Genomic DNA, 20,500 nt, shown 5'->3' with positions numbered 1-20,500 from the left:
TAAATCGGTTATTATGAAACGAATTTTCAATATTAATAAAGTTTTGGCCGTTTTGTATTGCATATAAAAAATCACCTAATGACATTTCATTGTTGCAAATTGGCTAAACCATATGACTACCCATAGAGAAGTACATTGTGAGTGCAACGACGTGTTCTCTAATCGTGCCGAACCTATTTAGATCCATATATGATGGTCACTTTTATGAATACAGAAGTACAATCAAATCATAAACCCATGATTAGCCTGTGAATGGCGGGTAATGTACCCAGCTATTCCATGGTGCCAATGTATATACTATATCATATTCAGAGTAATGTACTAGTGATAAGGCACCCAGCAATCGTGTCCTGTAATACGGACCATCAAGGACCATACTAGTAAACCCACTGTCAATTCGAGCATAGGGGTGTTTTTGTTTGTGGATACAAATGTGTAAATAAACAGTGAATCTATGATGTGTAAATAACAAGCAAAATAATAATGAAAATTAATGAAGGGGAAAGAGAAGATTGTGACTCGGGGTTAAGCTGGATATTATTTAGTCATAACATACATGCTACCTACACTGCTTCTAGTGTGGTAAACAGGGGTTCTGGGTTGAATTCTAATAATCTATCATTTATGCCACAGAATCCCTAACCCCACAATTGGACACAATGACTGGACAGCCCCTACTTTAAAATGTGATAAAGTGAACTAAAACAGCAACAGCTGAAAAGTATTATGGAAGATGCGGAAGGTGGAGGTCTTTCAAGGTATCAGATATGGCCTATATGCGTTGCCAATTCCTCCCGATAATTCATGCCATTCGGGATTTTCGTGTTTAAATCTATGAAATACTTAGATTCTGTGATTCGTAACAATTTTTCCCGATCTCCCCCTCTGGGGTGTGGTAGAATTCTATCAATGCCATAGAATTTGAGTAAATCTGCATTGCCCTGATGTTTCTCTTGGAAGTGTCTTGCGACCGGGTAATTCAGATCAGCATTGGAGACAGCCCTCATGTGTTGTAGCACCCGTGTTTTTAGTTGTAGTTTCGTACTATATATATATATCCCCAAACTTCGTCCAAGATTTCTTAAGGAAAGAACGAACGTAGACCTAATTTGCGTGTGATGAATAATTTATTCGTCCTCGCCTGCCATTACGCGTTTCGGCTGTCCAAGCGGCCTTGATCACATGACAATGCTCAGTTTGTTTCTCGGTTATTTAAAGTGCCAGTGCTTACAAAAAACAGAAGATGTGATCATGGACATAGAAAACAGATCAATCTTTACATTCAATATTTGCGAAATGCATATTTGAATTAGAACATTTGTTTTAGAATAGAATTAATAACGGTGAAATACCTTAATTCTCAGTGACGTATCATAATATCACTGTGGCACCTGTAATTGTAAGATGTCACAACAAATGTTCAGAACAAGAGAATACAAGCATAATGCTCGAATGAACAAACAACTTCCTAATATCGAGTCCATGAGAACATCAATAAGTGTGTAAACAAATATTTTATACATAAATAGTGCCAGCTACCTTAAGTGCAAATGAAAGTGAAGATGATGTATATTTTTTGACATCATAGTGCAAATGTGTATTACGTCACTGAGGATTTAAATGAATTTCCAAATAACCTTTTTTCATTTTGGGGGTTTGTTTCTTTTCTGTTTTTTCTGTGGTGTCCAGAAGGAGTATACATATGTGGATTTAGATGATCCGATTTGTTACAAGTATACAATGCTTCCTAAAACGCACAAGTGAAATCATCCCATTCACCCAGCGTCATATTATCACCCCTTCAATTCTGATATCATTGACCAATGGTGACCACATGCTACAGTACGTGCTATTAAAGTGCTTAAATGCTTTAAGGTGCAAATGTACCCGAAGGTCAATTGTGGACAATTTAGTGCAAATAATGGAAGGACCTATGCAAAAATGCTACAAGTGCTTTTAGAGCGGATACTACGATAGGAATCTAAAAATTTGAAGAGATTATATGTTTTATCAAATTGAAAAAATATATACATAATATTTAAACAGCCGCATAATATAAATATCATTAAACTCCATTCCATCAGACCAATAATAGACACACAATTAAAAAAAACATATGTCTAAAATCAATCCATAAAAAACAGTGTATATAAATATTCATAACATCCGTAAAAGATAATAAGAATTAGCTAGCTGTTTAAAAAGGCATAGAAAACCATGATATCTAAGTTCATTGATTTACTAACAATTGATTGTGACTGATGGTGATATAGTTCTAGAGAAGACAATTTTATGATAATAATAAGAATGTATGAAGATCTTCCGTTGTGTTAAGACCGCCTGGATATTTTGAGTCGAACTCCAATATATAATTAGTTTCTAGGCGTCTTAGCTTCATTTCCCTATCGCCTCCTCTTTTAGTGGCCGGAATGGCCTCCGTCACATAGTATTTGAGATGGCTGGGATTGCTGTCATGTGTTGCTTGAAAATGTCTAGCAACTGGGTAGTTTTGATCTTTATTGGGTATTGCCCGTATGTGTTGTAATATTCGCTTGTGGGCAGCCAATATAAATATATATATATATATATATATATATATATATATATATATATATATATATATATATATATATATATATATATATATATATAATAATCTACTGGCAGTCGCCAGTAGATAGTTATAGTTAGGACCGAGTTTCCATAGGAAATCTGAAAATTCTATTTTGAATAACTTTGGCGCCGGTTGACGAATCCTCGCGAAATTTTCAAAACTAATGGGGCACTCCGCTCAGCTCCTACCCTGAAAGTCTCGGGGTGATTCGTCAAGCGGGGGCGGAGAAAAAAGGGGGGTCCCAAAACGCGTTTTCCCCCATGCATTTTCCCATAGGACCTTTAGTCGAAGGTACAGCATGTGCCTTTTGCATATATGGTGTCAATCTGTTCAGTAGTTCCTGAGAAAATATATAAAAAAATATAATAAAACATACATAACTTAGCATTTAAAAAACCTTACAAATTTACTTAAAAAACCATAGGTTTCACACACGTTATAGTTAGGAATTAGCATTTAAAAAACCTTACAAATTTACTTAAAAAACCATAGGTTTCACACACGTTATAGTTAGCTGGACATTTCACTCGTAAAAAAACATTGAAATTCCCCCGTTATAGTTAGTTCAGATAACTATAACTCGCGCGACCGCCACTCTATCACAAGGATGATGTCATCACTGATGTCATCACTGATGTCATGAGTGATGCCACTGACCATGTCATGAGTGATGTAATATGTGACGTCATGAGCAGTGGATTGCGGGCGCGCAAGTTATAGTTATCTGAACTAACTATAACTGGGGAATTTCAATGGTTTTTTACAAGTGAAATGTCCAGCTAACTATAACGTGTGAAACCTATGGTTTTTTAAGTAAATATATATACCCATACCACCCCCCTCCTATTGCAGGCTGCGGTAACTATACCCGAATCGGGTTCACTGATATTAGTGATCTCCCTATGTATATGTTTGTACCGCAAGTTGGTGACCTGTTTTCTCGCTATTCTCTTATACCTTTTCCTGATGGGTAATGGCTCTGTCCGCTGATTTCTTCATGAGGGTTTCGCTAACTGCAGCCTTGGCTATTGCTACCTCAATTTGACCTCTTCTACCCCGTCCCCTAGCTGTACAGTCACTACAGTTTTTTTTCTGCTTGTGCAAGTATTCGGTGGACAACTTGCATCTTAAATTTTTCATCTTTCCCTTTGTTTAAAGAAAATGTAATGGTTTTCCCCCGGATACCAGCTTTAAGGGAGTCCCAAACGCTGACTGGGGAAGCTGTTCCTACGTTTACCTTCAAGAACCCTGGTATCCACGCCCTTATATGCTTCCTATAATTTTCATCAAGGAGTAACTATTTTGAAAGTCCAAGTTGAGGTTTTCTGCCTCACTCCCATTCCCGCCAGTTCCAACACAAGCGGATTGTGGTCGGATACAAATCTGGGATGTCTATTTGACACTTTTACTGAATCGAAGATGATACAAAAAAGTAATTCAGTCTTGCGTGTTTAAAACGGGGGGGGAGGGGGTAGAGAAAAAAGTAAAACCATCCTCGAATGTCCTCACCCTTGCCCAAACATCTATCAAACCATGTGTACTACATAAATGTGATAACGCTTGAAATACTAGGTAAATTAACAGTAAAATCTCCACAAAGAATGATGGGTAGTGGCCAGTGTGCTAACTCGTTTGTCAACCAATTAATGACCCCAGGATCGTCCACTATAGACCTATACACGGAACAAAGCGGGAAAGTGTCAGTCCCCGCTAAACTACACTTAGTGATCACCCATCTCCCCATATTGTGTCGGGCTAAAATAGCAACACCGCGTGTACTTGATCCTTGGGTGGTCCCCCCCTACCAGTCTATAGCCCAAGTATTTTAACAGGCCCACCTTTTGCTCTTCTGTGTGGGTTTCTTGGAAGCAGACAATGTCCGCTTGCAGTGTTTGCAGCCCTAGATGCACCCTCTGTCTTTTTTGGCATCATTCAGCCCACATATATTAACAGTGGCTATTCGAAGCTTCCCAACACCTGTCATTCGTACCACCATATTATGTTATACCTTCCTTGAGCCATAAACCACATGTAACATACTTACTTGTGCAAAGCTGCAAAAGTTCCCTGTCTCCCAAAACAAACACCAAATGCAACCAAATTATGTGGTCCCCTCCCCCTTCACCCCCCCCCCCCCAAATAATTGAGCAGTTATGCATGCCCTGAACGATGTATCCCCACTCCACTACTCCCGCCACCCATCTCTCCATACAGTAGAAAGAATAACGTCCTTTTCCCCATCAGCCCATCGCCAATGCCTCGTTCAGGTACTACATTTAAGGGTTAATCCTTGATAATTATTTAGCTTTGCTGTTCCCCCAACCCAGTTCCGTCAGATATTCCTGAGCTTGTGTCTCCGAAGTGATGCTTCGAGTATGTCCTCTAAAAAATAACCTTCTACCTGGCAGGATTTAGAAAAAAGACTTCTGCCCCTGCTTTTTGAAAGGGGTTGATTACCTGCAGAAGGCGCCATGTTCAGTCCACCATAGTGTGTGCAAAGTCCGGTTTAGCGAAGAATGATATCCCTTCAAAAAAAATGTTTGTATTCGGGTGTTCCTTGTCCTAGATGTGCTGTATCAATTAGAAATTGCCAAAGTAAACAAGCATTGCCCTGGGCCTTCCGATTTCACTCTGTGGATGTCTTCTCACCATTAGTGGGAAACTATGAGCCCGTTGGACCTCTACGTCCCGGTTCCATTTATTTTGGTCCACGAAAGCTCCTTTCAGCAAGTTAACCACATATTCTCTAGGATTACCGCCCTCCACCCCGTCTGGAATCTCCAGTAGACGTAGGTTATTTCGCTGCTGGTGGTTTTCCTAGTCCTCAGATTTGAGTATAACATCTGCCAAAGCCACGTCCTGGGATGAAATCTGTGCTTTCAAAGTTACCTCTTCTGCTTCTTGGGACTCTGTACCACCTTCTACTATGGTTAACCGATCCACAAATTTTCCACAGACGTTGTTAAATTTTCACATCCCTGCCTGTAACTTCTTAGAGGCAACCCTTGCCCATCGGCTTTCACTTCGGTTTTGCTCCTGCATTTGTTTAAGGGATAAGAAAATAGTGGTGACTGATGGTTCTTGTCTCCCTCTTACTATTCCTGTATCGGCGTTGTCCTTATCGCTTAGTCCAGTGTCTTGGAATGATAAATGGGCATTGGAGTAGTCCCAATTTAGCTATTGCTTACTATTCCCTATTGAACCCTGCTTTTTACCCCCCTTATGTTTCTTCCTTGGTGTCTTCTTTCTTTGTGTCTTTTGCGGATCGTCCAAAGAGGCGCTGCTATCTGAATACGGAGTAACTTCACTATTGGAAGATGAGCTCTCTTGTTTAGAAGAGTCAGATCCATCTGTCAATGAGAAAAACTTTGGTCTCCACTATGGTGAATCAATTCTATGCGGCTGTCCCACGAGACCCGCAGCCTCCAGCTGAAGCCAATCGTGGGTCCGCTGTTCAATGACCGAGAGCGGGATGGCGTGAGTGGGCAATGAATCTAGGCGATCGCCGTCTTTGCAACCTCACCTCTCTATCTAGGTCGAAGCCGTGATGAAACTAAGAGAAGGATGCCTACTGACTTTGCCCCAGCCCTACCGGCCTGTCCGCACCTCGAACCTGCTCCAGCGAAATCCGGAATGTCCTGCAGCCTCAAGAGCCTGAAGGATTGGCCCTGCCTTCCAAACCCAAGACTTTTTGTCTCCCATGAGCACTGGATTTGCTCACCTACAGACTCTGGCTCTGACCAAAACCGCAAGTCTGCACCCAACGCCCACAGCCCTAGTTAGAGTGGCCCAACATCACGAGGTCGTCTCACCGGCGACCCTGACCTGAGATCTGGTGATCTGACCTGCCTCGAATCTCCAAATAACGCCTGCAGTCTCATTCTGGAGGCTCCCCTCCTTCCCCGACCGGAGCTGGTAAGAAAACCCGACGCCTAAAGAAACCCCTGCACCTGACATCCCACGGCCTTGGGTGGCCCAGCATCCCCAGACATCCCAACTTATCTCTCCAACCAGTGGTCCCCTCCAGAAGATCTTCTTGCCTGAGCCTGCAGTCTTTGTTGCAACTGGAGAATCCCCATTGAAATCAACAGGGCACCCGTTGCCAAAACACCCTGCACAGCTGCAGGTGTACTTTGGGTGCTAACTCTGATCCACTTTGCCTGAACCTAACACCAGGAGCTTTGCTCCCACAACCTTGTGACCTGCTCATGAGCAACCACCAACCGGAGGCCCCCAATCCCCCATTGGATAACATTGGGCCTCAGCTCTCTGCACCCGGCAGCTCTAGTGCTGCTGAGGGTGCTTTAAGAGTGCATCCTCGACCCTGGGAGAACTCTGGTTCTAACCCCAGAATACCAACTCCCACAAACTTGTACTTACCTGCAAACTGATAACTTCATTTCCTCCCATAGGATTGCATTGAATGTTTTCCTTAAATTCTTTTAAGTGTGGAGTTGGTTTATTTGAAACACTGAAAAACTGCAAATGTACAAAAACTGATTTACTTATCTTTTCTCTAGGAAATGTCCCAGTGTGATTTCTAGGCATATCACACTGAGTAGAGAAAGTAATCTATAAAGTAACGTACAAAGTAATCTATAAAGTAACGTACAAAGTAATCTGTAAAGTAACTGAAAACTAATTTCAAAATATTCGCTTACCTGTAATTCAACCAACTGCATTTGAACCTGCATTCAACTGTAAAACCGTGGATAAGATTTTGCAAAGTATTATTTCACTTACCTGCACCAGGCTTGGCTTGGTTCTAGAAATAAAATAACTAAATAATATTTGTCTGAGTTCAATCTTAGAATGTGTGACATAATTTGCTGCCTAAGTGTGTACAACAAATGCTTAGCACTACACTCTGATAAAGCCTTACTGCTCGCCCACACTACCACAAATAGAGTAAGGTGCTACCCACTTTTACCTCTGCCTTCCTTTGGGGTTCCACTGGACTCTGTGCACTCTATACCTTACTTTGGTATAGTATATACAGAGCCAGCTTCCACCAGAGGAAAATTAAATTCTTCCATTTGCTCAAACTGCATTTTGCAAAAATCATTCTACATTGGCAAATTGCATTAAACCTAGTAATTTTGCCAATATTGCTTTAGTAAAAACAGTCAGCTCCACCTTCTACTGAGGATTTATTTTTCTAGTTGCTTACAATAGATAGGCTTTTCCCTTTGAGCATGCTCAAGGAGTTAGTCTTGCACACTGAGTTACAGGGAGTCATTAACCTCTTTATTGCTGTACAGGGTCAATGATCTGTTAAGTCAACGGGCAAAGTAAATAGAGCTCTCTCAAACAATTACAGAAAGGTTTTGGGCAAGGTTTATTGTTAGTACTGTTCTAATGTTAAATCGTTTTGCTATCTGACCTTCTCCTAGAGCTGGGCATGATAAATAATTTCCCCACTAAAATAGGGACAAGGCATGTATTCCCTTTATTGTACTCTGATGACACTCTCATGTTAAGTAATTCCACATTTTGATTCAAGTATTTCCTAAGTCGTTATATTGTGTGGCAAATTCCCTAAAATTTAATAATAGTAAGACAAAATAGTTCTGTTTGGATAGTACTAGAAATCATGTGTGAATATTTTCTTTTCAGGTTTTTCTATCCTGACATGTTGATATTTTAGAATGTGTTACATGTTATATGCAGATCTACAAATCACACGCATATTATCACAATCAACATCTCGGTGATTAAAAAGGTTAGAGGGTAAAATACCCAAAGCATTCTTCAGCACACATCCCGAATTTTAGTCTAAAATCCTTAACAGTAATATACTAAGCTGTCATGCAGCTCCATGTATTTGACAATCTACTTCCTGAATCATGTAATTCCTCTTGCCTGCCTGTAAGCCAGCAATTTCCTTTTTTTTTCAAAATCTTAAGGATGGTTAGAAGGAAGAGGAAGTGTATTTCCCTTCTTTTGGTCAGCAGGATTAAGATCTCAGTAGAAGAAGAATTGCATTATACAATGAAGGCCAAGTATAAGAAAACAGCAAATACTGTATTTTAAGATATGCTGCTTATGAATTATTTTATAATTATATTACAAGTGGTAAACCAATGTAAATTGATTTTCTGAATTATAGTTGGAATGTTATGTTGCTTATAAAAGAGTACATTAGAAAAGTGCACCTCTCTCTAGCCAACAGGGATATATTTGGAGATGCCCGATCATTAGGGTCTTTGAAACAAAACAACCACCTCAGTTTAGGCCCTAAAAGCACATCGAGCAAGAGAAACTGCTGGCAAAAGTAGACTAGTCAATGAACTTGAAAAGAAGGGGCCTGGGGCTTTACCACAGCAGCTCTTTCTAAAGAGCTGTGTTGTAGATGGCTTTCTAATGGGCATGCAGTGCACCGAGCAATAGCTTTTACTGAGTCCTGAGTGGTAAATATTCTGGAGTCATTTTCATGCCTTCATATAGAAGAGATTACCAGATGACCGCAGTAAGCTGCAAGGATAATCCTAGAACTCGGTGTGCACCAGAGTGTTCTGGTGAAGGCAGAAGCGACAAGAAGGGTTGAGCCCCAAAGCTGCTATTTTGACCTTGGGGCAGGGTTAGTGGTTGAGTGGATCTAGGGCTGACTTGAGGGAGATGTATCTGACATGATCAGCCCCTCCCCATTACCGTAAGCATTCTCACTGCCCCGACAGGTCGTGAAGCAGGCTCCTTAAGGCACACCTTTAAGTTGTGTGATTGAGTTCATTGATCATTTAATGGCCCACTTGAGAGGTGCAAGTGTGAGCTTCCTTACTCTAATTGGTGTGTTTAAAGATGCCTACAATAAGGGAAACCTGGAGCAATCGCAAAGAGAACAGAGTTTCATCTTTCCACATTGGTTTTGTTCATGGACTGTGACCTGGGGATTCCTTTTGTACAGTGCGTGCCATAAAAGCTTTAACATATTTATTTTATTTCCTTATTTGTGAACATGTTGTATTCGTTCCCTGACTGAATGTCTTTGCTTATATTTTTGCTGCCATGGATCAGCTATACAAGGTAATTCACAAGGTGTTGTGCTACGTTTTAGTCTCATATGTACTTCCTTGCCCATGGCACACTTACTAAGTGCAGTCCTTTGTCTCATTTTGTTATTTTTTTCTGCTGATTCCAATAGCTCTGCAAACATTTTTGGTGATCTGTATCTCTAGCCACTTTCATGGTCCCTTGGAATATAAAACTCCTGCTAGTATGTCCTCCATCTCCTCGTGATTTCCCCTTCCTATAATGGAATTTGAAACCCTTTTTACCAATCCCTGAGTGTTCTTGCCTCAATGGGTTTCTCCAACCTTTTAGTGGGTCTCTGCTGCCCCTCCTATGATCCATAACTCTACCATGCTTTGGTCTATTTCTTTTAAGACTTAGTCCCTTACACCTCCATCAGGTCTCTGTAGTCCACATGCCAATCTTTGACTTGCTCAGACATTGTGGTTTTCTCGTTAACCCTATGCTGTTAACTGGGCTCATATCGTGATTTTAATTCATTTGAAAGGTTTTATATAGCGCTGGCTAGACCCGGATATATCAGAGCGCTTTACAAGCACAGGAGCAGTCATAAAAACAAAACAATATTTCATAGCAAAGAGAACGAACAGTCAGGAGAGAGCACATCTCTCTATTAGTCAGGAGAGACCGAGTTCTGGATGATTCAAGAGTTGTAGTACATATAGATATTAAAATGGAGGTAACGATTCAAAGCAGACAAAGAATATCAACAGGGAGAGTAAAAATGAAGAGGTGGAGGGCAAGGGTACAGAGGGGTGGGGGTGGGAAGGGAGAATGTCCTCAGCTGACAGAAAGTAAGTTAGTGCTGCTAGGATAGAAAAGGGGCAGGGGAGAGCAAGGTCTGGGTATGCAAGCGGGAAGAGTAAAAGGGGGAGCAAAAGTTCGAGCAGGTTAGCAGAAAGGCAACCAATACAGGGGAGACAGTTCACCAGGTCAGAAGAGAAATTATAGACTCCAGTACTTGTTGAGTAGGTGACATTTTAGGTCTTTTTTTAAAGCTGAGGTAGGAGGGGTTGCAGCGCAGGTCCCTCGGGAGGGCATTTCAGATGCTCAGAGTATTTCCAGAGAAGGAGCGAGTTTAGGTGGATTTCTAGGTGGGGGACGAGGAGGAGTGCCGTGGAGCTTCTCATCAGTCTGGAGCCGCCCGCTATTTTGAGTTTGTTTGTTATGTAAGACGGAGATTGTGTTAATCTTATTCTGACTTGTGAACCAGCATCATTAATCATGTGGACCTTGAAGAATCCACACCTGTAGTGGGTAAAAGGGTCTGCATGTTTAGTTTTGTTGAATGGAGAAAAAAAGTCCTGCAAGTCACCTACCTGGTTTAGGGCAATTGGGCACCATGACACTGTTAGTCCCTGACTCGCCACGCATCCCTGGATTTCCCAGCTGATTGTCCCTATAATCTCCATTCCACATTTTCAGCTCATGTGGATTTATGGTGTCGATTTTATACTTCTTCGTTATTGGGTCTTTCTTAATTTCTCTCCCAGCCCCTAACTCACTTGTTTGCTACTTTAATTGGTGGCTCGCAGCTGTGATGATTTGTGTCCTGTTTCACGCAGATGGCCTACTGGGGATGTTCCTGAAACGCCTCTCTTCGCAGCTGATTCTACTGCAATCTTGGACGGCTCACCTTTGGAAGATGTTCTATGATGCCCGCAAGCCTCGGAGCCAGATAAAGAATGAGATAAACATCGACACATTGGCAAGGGATGAGTTCAATCTGCAGAAGATGATGGTTATGGTCACGGCTTCGGGAAAGGTGGGCACAATTTGGAAGATGATTTGGGGATTATGACTGGTATTTTAGCGCTAATAGGTGCACTCCTCAAGGAGAGTTATGAGAAGGACAATGAGCTACACTATGGGGATTTTAGCACTAATAGATGCACTCCTCAAGGAGGTGTTATGAGGAGGACAATGAGCTGCACCGAGGGGATTTTAGCACTAATAGGTGCACTCCTCAAGGAGAGTTATGAGAAGGACAATGAGCTACACTATGGGGATTTTAGCACTAATAGATGCACTCCTCAAGGAGGTGTTATGAGGAGGACAATGAGCTGCACCGTGGGGATTTTAGCACTAATAGGTGCACTCCTCAAGGAGTGTTATGAGAAGGACAATGAGTTGCACCGTGGGGTTGAACTAGGGAACCTGCTGCTGTGGATAAGATCTTGTGGCTGTGAAAGATACTAGGGCTGTTACCTAGAAATCTGCAGCTGTGTGAAGGCCATGGTGGCTGCTAAGGAACACATAGTGCTCTGTGTAGGACACTTCAGTACTATGAGGGGAAACACTGGGTCTTTGAAGGGCATGCTTGCTAACAACATTAGCAAGAGAATACGTGTTTTAGAAGCATTCAGTAACCTGGCCAAGATGTGCTATAAGGAGGGTGTGGGACTGTTGGGGGGGGAAATTGAGAATTATGAAGGAGCTGGGATAGATTCTGTGCAAAGTGGTTGTGGCAAGAAATGTTTAATGCATTTGTGGTTTGATTCATCATCTTAAATTAGACGTGTGCCTGGACTTGGAGCCAGAGGTAATTGTTTTAAATTTGGCAGTACTTATCATACATTTTTCTGCAGTGTATTGAAATCTTTGTTGAAATAGAGTATATATTAGAGTATATTTAAATGAGAGGTTTAGGTCAGAGGTATTGCAGCGCTCTATTCTTCCACTGATTAAAGCATTATTAGCACTGTTTAATACATCATGAACTTGTCACCACGTGTCCGGTTCAGCATGATAGGCACAAAATGCAATGTGCCGGGAGACTTTGGCAGATGTCGGATCTAAAACTTGGGCAAACTGATGTTATTAGTGCGCCCTTTAAATGAAATTGATTTGAAACCAAAGCTTAATTGAATATAATGTATTTCTTGTTTATACTAGGATGAAATTCCACAAATGCCAACTATTAGACTACTAGTCTTTCCCCTAAAATTGATGAGTGTTCTTGAGGATCCTCTTCGGTTTACTTTGTTTTGAAGAAATAGGCCGTCTTGCTAAATTGACATTTGTTTTCTGGACAATTCACTTAAGAAGTGATGGATGGTAATAGTGAAGGTGGAAGTTGTTTCCTATTGTATGTGGTATGAAAGAGCATAAAGCGGAACTTTGCTTTTTGATGTTTGGTCCGTTTATTAACAGTCACAGCTTAGACACGTTTTTTTTTTTTTTAAATTACGTCTGTAGTTTAAAAAACGTTCAACTGGAACTTTAAGATTATTCACATTTTTGGTTAATTTGAAATAGAGAAATGTTTTGTCCATATGAGATTACACTAGAATTTTGATCTAGACATTGTTTAGGAATATGAATGACACAAGCACTAACAATATTTCTAAGTATAGATGGCTTTTTACCCAGTGAGAGAAAGTAGTGATGTAGATCTGCATTTACATAACTTGGTATCCTAGAAAAGTAGTAAGAACGTGAACATGTTTAGTTGTTAGCTGATAAAAATTGTAACCAACAATAGTGAGTTTAAGATCGGAAAATACACTATTTAATACTTCTTAGAAATCCAGGAGTGGTGGAACGATAGTTGCCTAGCTCTACAAAAATTGTAGGAAGCTTGATTGCTCAGTTTAGTAGTGCTGCTCATCCAGAAAAATGCTCAAAGTACAATAGACCGAAGTGAACACAGATTTGGGAAAAGGGATAACTTCTCCTCTTCGCATAAGGATGAAAATGAGGGTGTGAATCAGTTTTAAAAAGGTACAGTGGAGAAAACCAGTGAAGTTAAGTGGAACTCTAGACAGAGGCCTCATGAAGGCAGTCTACCCCATACTACCAGGCAAGGCTCCCTCCAGAAGGAAACGCAAGCAACCCCAAACTGGTTTCTGTCCATTTGGGGATTGTCAGTAGAGTGCAGCTTGAGTTCTGTGGCAGTGAGCACAGGTCCTGTGTCTGGATATATCAGTTTCACCTAGGATGTCAACTATAACAAACTCTAGACTCAAGCTATACCTCACGGATTAGGACTAAGTAGGCCAAAGCCTGTGTTCTTTTCCGGAGAGGGCCTTGCCTGGCAGTTCGGGTTGGACTGTTCCTATGAGAAACAAGGTAAGTACTGATCTGCATAAGGTGTCTAAAGTGGCATGATGGGTAAAAAACAAAGGAGTGGTATGCGGAACAAGCAATTGCCATTGGCTGAGAATATGTCAAGCATTCTGTTCATCACTTGTTTTGTTAGGCAGGGGCAGTGTGGGTTTTTAGGCGCGATGAGGTAAACATTGCATTGTTTTGCCGCATATTTAAACTATTTTCTTATCTTGTGTTTAGCTTTTTGGCATCGAGAGCAGCTTAGGAACCATTGTGTGGAAGCAGTACCTGCCTAATGTTCGTCCAGGATCTTCTTTCAAACTAGTGGTTCAGAGAACTACAGCCCATTTCCCTCACCCTCCACAGTGTACTCTGCTGATAAAGGATAAGGTGAGTTCTTATCTATGATCCCTTTAGAGTTAAGTGAGATGGTAACTAACGATTGTAATATCCTCTGCCCCTCAGGTCCTTCACCTGCAAAAGATAGACAAATTAGTTTCCCAACAAGCTACACCCTTCTGTGAAGGTTGATTGTCCCACCAGTGCCCTGTTAGTGAACGATAATAAGACACTATCAGCTCCCACCTTTGAGTGATGAGATGAGTGAACAGCCATATTACAGTTTTCCTACCAATAAAATGTTAAATTATTTGCTCTTTTACCCAACTTTTTGATTACTACCTAAGAAAGTATTTGTAAAGCAAGTTTGTTACTCACACCCTTTGCACTTTGTTTGCAAGATGATCAAATTGGTAAGTCAGAGTTCACCTTCTGATAAAGAATTGAATCCGTATTTTTCTCTCCCATGTCTGCTTGTCTTTTGCAGCACAGAATTTATTTATTCATAATATAATATATGGTTTTGCTACATAAGCAGTACATAGGAAACTAAAGATGTATGTTTCCAAGTTTCGGATAAACTGATGAGTTAAAAAAAAAAAGAAAACAATAACTGTGGGTTGAGGAGAGGGTTATAGTCAGAACCTAGGAGTCAAAGTATTGAAGGATGAGTTGGATTTTCAGACATTTCTAGAAAAAAAGTAGATTGGTTGTATTCTTAGTTATTAGTACAAGAATGGGGGAATATAAATGTGTCCTCATTCACTTAATACAAAATAGAGAGCAATAGGAAAATTGTGTTACTGGCCATAACATCTCTAACGATGAATTAAAGATACTTCAGTCTTACCATTCTTTTTACTTTATATTCCCTTCCCTTGACACACCATCATTCTGTCTGTCACTGCCATATCGTATTTTCCAGCTTCTGTAAAGCTATTGTACACCCACTCCCAGTGTCACTGTTTCTTTCTTTCAACACCTTAACTCCAGCAACTCTGCAGTATACCTTTACATAATCCTGACACTGTTGGTTAGATCATCCTCCCCTGCGGTCCTCCTTACCTTTCCCTTTTCCCCCTCACCTTTCCCTTTCCTTCCTCACAGCGTTCACCCCCATGAACTTAGTTTGCATCCACCATAGAGTGCCAAATGTTTCATACATAGTTTCTTTTTATTTGATAAACAAATTTTTATTCTGTTTACAGAAGGAATGCACTAGCCAGTCAGCACCGTATTCCAATAATCGAGAATCACATACACAAGTTCTCGTTACCCAATGTACAGACATTAATAAAACACTTGGGGGTTCAGGGCATTTCCAGGAGGCCGTAATGTCTCTTTTAGCTACCACCATAGCTGTAGTGAAGAACAGTTTTTCGTTGCGTGACCCGTCCAGCCCATCAGGGATGCCCAGGATCGTGTGCTTAGGGTCGTGGGGAACCCCCCACCCTAGAACCTCAGAGTTCTTCTTCGATGCCCTTCCAAAATCCCGCCAGGTGGGGGCAGTCCCAAACCATGTGAAGGAAGTCAGCGGGGTCATGGCCACACCTGGTACAGGCTGAGGACGGACTAAACCCAGCGCGATGAAGGCGTACCGGGGTGAGATATGCAGCATGTAGGTAATAGAGCTGCACCAAGCGCAACCTAGCGGAGGGGGTGACCGTTCTGGGGGCCATAAGGGCGTCACGCCAGTCTTCTTCCAAGGGGCCCACCCAGTCCTCCCATTGTGCCCGCAGTCGGTCCAGGGAAGTCGGGGTGTTGTTAATCAGTGCACTGTAAATGTGGTAAATGCCCAAACACAATCTAGGCTTCAGGCGGGCTGTGAGCTGGCAACCGCGTACCTGTTGTGAGGTGTGAGCGTAGGGTATGCCGTAGCTGGAGGTAGCGAAAGAATTGCGAGTGTTGCAGCAAGTATCTGGATTGGAGATCTTCGAAGGAGCGCATGTGATCCCACTCCCAAACGTCTCCCAGCTGTGTGATACCTATGAGGTCCCAAGCTTCAAAGCCCCGATGCCCGGTCACTTCTTTGAGCCAGGTCCCGTGCCACAGGGGTGTACAGTGGGTCAGTGTGTGTGTCCATTTGATGTGCTGCCCGCCAGGCCAGTAACACAGAGGTCGTCCTCTCCGGAAGACTGGAAGGAATCTGGGTCCCATATAGAAAGGATCAGACCACCCCCCGTTGAACCAGTCATGTCATGGGGAGTGTGTGTCAGCGAGGTGGTCTTACCGCTATTTGTCTCCAGAACCACGGTGTGTCACTAGCGCTTGTGGGACGCGCTTTTCTTCAGTCCTTGGGGTTCCCTGCCGCCGCCGTATTTTCCAGGCAAACGGCCGCTGTGTGCAGGGGAACCACAGCTCCCGGCGGCCCCTGCGGGACGAGCCCGCCTACGTCATCCAGAAGCGCGCCTGAAGCGCATAAACGTGAACGAGAGCCCTCGGCAGAGTGGGAGTGTGTGTCAGCGAGGTGGTCTTACCGCTATTTGTCTCCAGAACCACGGTGTGTCACTAGCGCTTGTGGGACGCGCTTTTCTTCAGTCCTTGGGGTTCCCTGCCGCCGCCGTATTTTCCAGGCAAACGGCCGCTGTGTGCAGGGGAACCACAGCTCCCGGCGGCCCCTGCGGGACGAGCCCGCCTACGTCATCCAGAAGCGCGCCTGAAGCGCATAAACGTGAACGAGAGCCCTCGGCAGAGTGGGAGTGTGTGTCAGCGAGGTGGTCTTACCGCTATTTGTCTCCAGAACCACGGTGTGTCACTAGCGCTTGTGGGACGCGCTTTTCTTCAGTCCTTGGGGTTCCCTGCCGCCGCCGTATTTTCCAGGCAAACGGCCGCTGTGTGCAGGGGAACCACAGCTCCCGGCGGCCCCTGCGGGACGAGCCCGCCTACGTCATCCAGAAGCGCGCCTGAAGCGCATAAACGTGAACGAGAGCCCCCGCGACGCGGGACGCGCGCGGGTGGGCGCCGGACGAAGCCCGGACAAAGGGCGGACAGTCTTAGACAGTCCGAGACCGGCTGAGACTGGACTGGACACGCTACTCAGCCCTTAGTGTCTTCGTTTTGCATGGTGTGCAGTAAGGCTATTCATACTTGTTTCTACTTCTTGGATATACCGTCATCCATTATAAACACTGTTGTTATTTGGTTATTTTTACTAGTTCAAGAAGAATGCCTAAAAAGAATTTAGCGGCGGGAGGTAACTCTATAGAAAACTATATGATACAAGTAGTCTCTAAGATTAATAACGAGAGGCGCGAATCCTTAGGTCTTAGCCTGTCTCCTAACTTATCTCCCCTAAGCCCTTCATCTGATTCACCCTGGATTGATAATCCTTCTCAGGTCGAGGGAAGTGCTGTTTCAGACTTTGATATCTTAGAACATGGCATTTCAAACCTGTGTACTCGTACAACACTGGGTCAGGACATAGCTCGGGCTAATGACTCGGAATGCCAGGTAGTTGACACTGATCAAGACCAAGATCAAATTGTGCAGGAGAGTGAGCAGCCAAATAATGAAGCTGATCCCCCAGTTCTAGATCATGCGCCACGTGCTATCAGAAAATGTAGAAAAACTCAATTATACCGTGGTGGAGTTCTTTTAGGGAAGAAGAGGGTTGCGTCACCCGTGAGAAGCAGGGACAAAAGCAGGGGGAAAGCAGAAGAACCCGAGAAGTATAATGTGGATGAGGAGTTATTATCTAGATTAGCTGATTTAATTGACACCAAACTTAAAATCTTAATTAAACCAGTAGTGACCAAATTGGACAAGCTAACTGCAGATATAAAGAAACTAGGTGCAGATCAAAAAAAGTTAGTAGAAGCTGTGTCTAATATATCAGACACAGTTATCAGCCTAGCTCTACCCGTAAAAGAGGCTCTTTTTCCTTCATCTGAGGGTGGCACTACCTCAAATTCTGTACACGCAAATTTACAGGAACAGTCCTCATCCACAGCGACACATCATTTACGGCCAGGAGATACATTACCCCCAATTCCGCCTGTAATACCTGCACCTACCACAGAAGAAGTTACGGTACAGTTCTTGGAAGATGCGGCTCCATTAGTACTGGTATTGGCTAACGTCCCCTCATTAGTCCCAGACCAATCAGAATCCCCCCCGGCAGTAACAAGTAAGGTCCTGCACTGGCTATCAGGCAATATGCAGCTGGCCCCGTGGGGGAAACAACAGCTAGCTGGTGACATTAAGTCAGCCAGAAGGGTCCCATGGATAGGTCAAAACCCTAAAAAATTCAAGGGTGACTGCATTATTATAAATTTTGCCAATTCTGCAGTTTTACCAAACATCCTGCCAAATATTTTGCCGCCGCAGCGCAGAAGAGGTACCATCATTCCTCTCACCCTAGAATTTTTCGGCAAAAAACAGCGGAGCATGTCCTATCCTAAGCCTACCCATAATTTCACCAGGCCTATATGGCCAGCGACATCTAATGGCTGGGGTTTTGAGGCACCAACTAATAACTGGGGGTATAGTCAGGATAGAAGGGCACGTCCAATACGATCACCCCCTCCAGATCAATATTACTCTACTCATTTTAATAATCATTTTAACATCCCCATCTCCAATAGGTATGGTATCTTCTCAGACGAGGGGGGACTGGATGGGGTGGAATGACTACCTGACACATCTTCTAACCTCCTCCCCACCGACCGATTGCCAGAAGTTACAGACTTTGGAGATATTTTTCAAGGGTTAGAACCGCAAGGCAGTAAGGATGGGGGTCTGGTTGGCTGGAATCAAATAGATATACCAGGTTTACCCACTGATATAAACCCAGCCTGTCCTCAAGCTTGTTCTCCGGCTAATCCTGGGTCAGATGGGGTACGCTGCTGTACAGGCTCATCACCTATCACTCAAATTGCATGTGGAAATGTGGCTATATTACAATATGAATCAATTAAATATAAGGAGGGGCTATTATCCTGGAATATAGCTGGACTGCAGGATAAATTGTCTAATACAGATTGGTTATCCTTTGTTAAAAATTACCCCGTCATATGCCTTCAAGAAACCTGGGCAGTGGGGAAAAATATACACATTGACGGTTATGAGAGTTTTATAACCCCGGCAGTTCCCTCACCTAGTGGTAGAGCTAAAGGGGGTTTGGCAATCTTTGTTAACTTATCACTAATATGCCTTAAAACTGTACACCATTCTGGCAATAATAATATTCAGGTTGTCGAATTTAAGAGGGGCAGTACAAGTTTTGCTCTGATCAACTTTTATAACGCAGTGAGTCAGTCTGGCGATAGCAACATGGAGTCATTGCGTGAATTCCTAAGGGCCAAAGATGATTCCCTTCCCCGCCTTAAGATAATAGCGGGTGATTTCAACACTCATTTATGTGGGAATCCTAGCCTGAGTCCTGTTGGTCATTTGGGCTGTAACAATCTGGAAGGAATACACTTTGATCACTCGCGAAGGGGTTCATGTTTAAATGACTTAATGAATGAATATAACCTTTTCACTGCTATGTCAATAGTTGAGGAACAAACTGTATTTTCAACCCCTACTTTTAAAGGTCACGCAACAGGGTCATATATAGACCATATCCTATTATCGGCCGAACTTGTTAATTTTGTTGGGGATTTTTCGATTATTTCAAGCATTTTCAGTGATCACAATCCTTTATGTATCACTATGGGTGTGAACTTACTCGAAAAACATAACCCTCGAGAGGACTGTGGTATCTCTAAATGCATTAATGGTAAGCGACGCTTAAAGTGGTCAATGGTGGACTGTAAGCAATTTTATTCTTCCATCAACAATGTATGCCATCATGATCTGATAACATGTACATCTACTGCCTCAGCACCATTACAAATTCTGACGTCTTTTAATGAGATTGCTAAAAAGGTGGAGTCACTTTTAACGTTACCTGCTAAGAGGTTAGCTAACTCATCCAATAACCCAAAATGGTTTGACAGCAACTGTTCGAAGGCCAGTCGCGAGCTCAAGAAAGCATTAAAATCAAACCAGAGAGATCCTTCAACCATCAGGGTGTTGCGGGCTGAGTATAAAAAGTCTCTTGCCATTCGTAAACGTGCTGTCAAGAAAAGCGTTTGGGAGTCCTTGTTAGACCCAGAGATACTAAAAAATAGCTCTAAGTTCTGGGAGATCATTAACAAACCCTTATTTGATCATCCTAGTATTTCAAGTATAGGCACCAATATCCCAGAAGATGTTTGGATTAATCACTTCAGTTCTATTTTTAAAGGTAACGGTTCCCAGGTACAACGCAGTCCTAAAGAAATTAGTGAAAAATCTCTGTTCTTCACAATTGATGAGGTATTAAAGGGCATAGAAGGCCTATCAAACAACAAGGCCCCAGGTCCCGACGGTCTCCCTCCTGATCTTTTTAAATCTTGTATAACACTCTGGGCACCAGTCCTTACAGCTGTACTTAATGCTGCTGTGCTTTGTGGATGCCCAAAATCATGGGGGGTATCCACT

The 20,500-nt window shown here is 42.7% G+C and overlaps 1 protein-coding gene across 1 annotated transcript in view; it reads left to right on the top strand.

Moving 5' to 3' along the window:
* The window catches only part of EMC1 (ER membrane protein complex subunit 1), a 281,531-nt gene that overhangs the window by 124,574 nt on the left and 136,457 nt on the right, over positions 1–20,500 (top strand). Inside the window, exons 14-15 of the mRNA XM_085609063.1 lie at positions 11,209–11,408; positions 13,934–14,083. Of these exons, the coding sequence (XP_085465189.1) occupies positions 11,209–11,408; positions 13,934–14,083 (350 nt within the window). The remainder of the gene's footprint in view (positions 1–11,208; positions 11,409–13,933; positions 14,084–20,500) is intronic.

Source organism: Triturus cristatus, chromosome 1_2 (assembly GCF_964204655.1).
Source record: "Triturus cristatus chromosome 1_2, aTriCri1.1, whole genome shotgun sequence".
Taxonomy (NCBI): Eukaryota; Metazoa; Chordata; class Amphibia; order Caudata; family Salamandridae; genus Triturus; species Triturus cristatus.
This window is presented reverse-complemented; position numbering and strand designations above follow the sequence as displayed.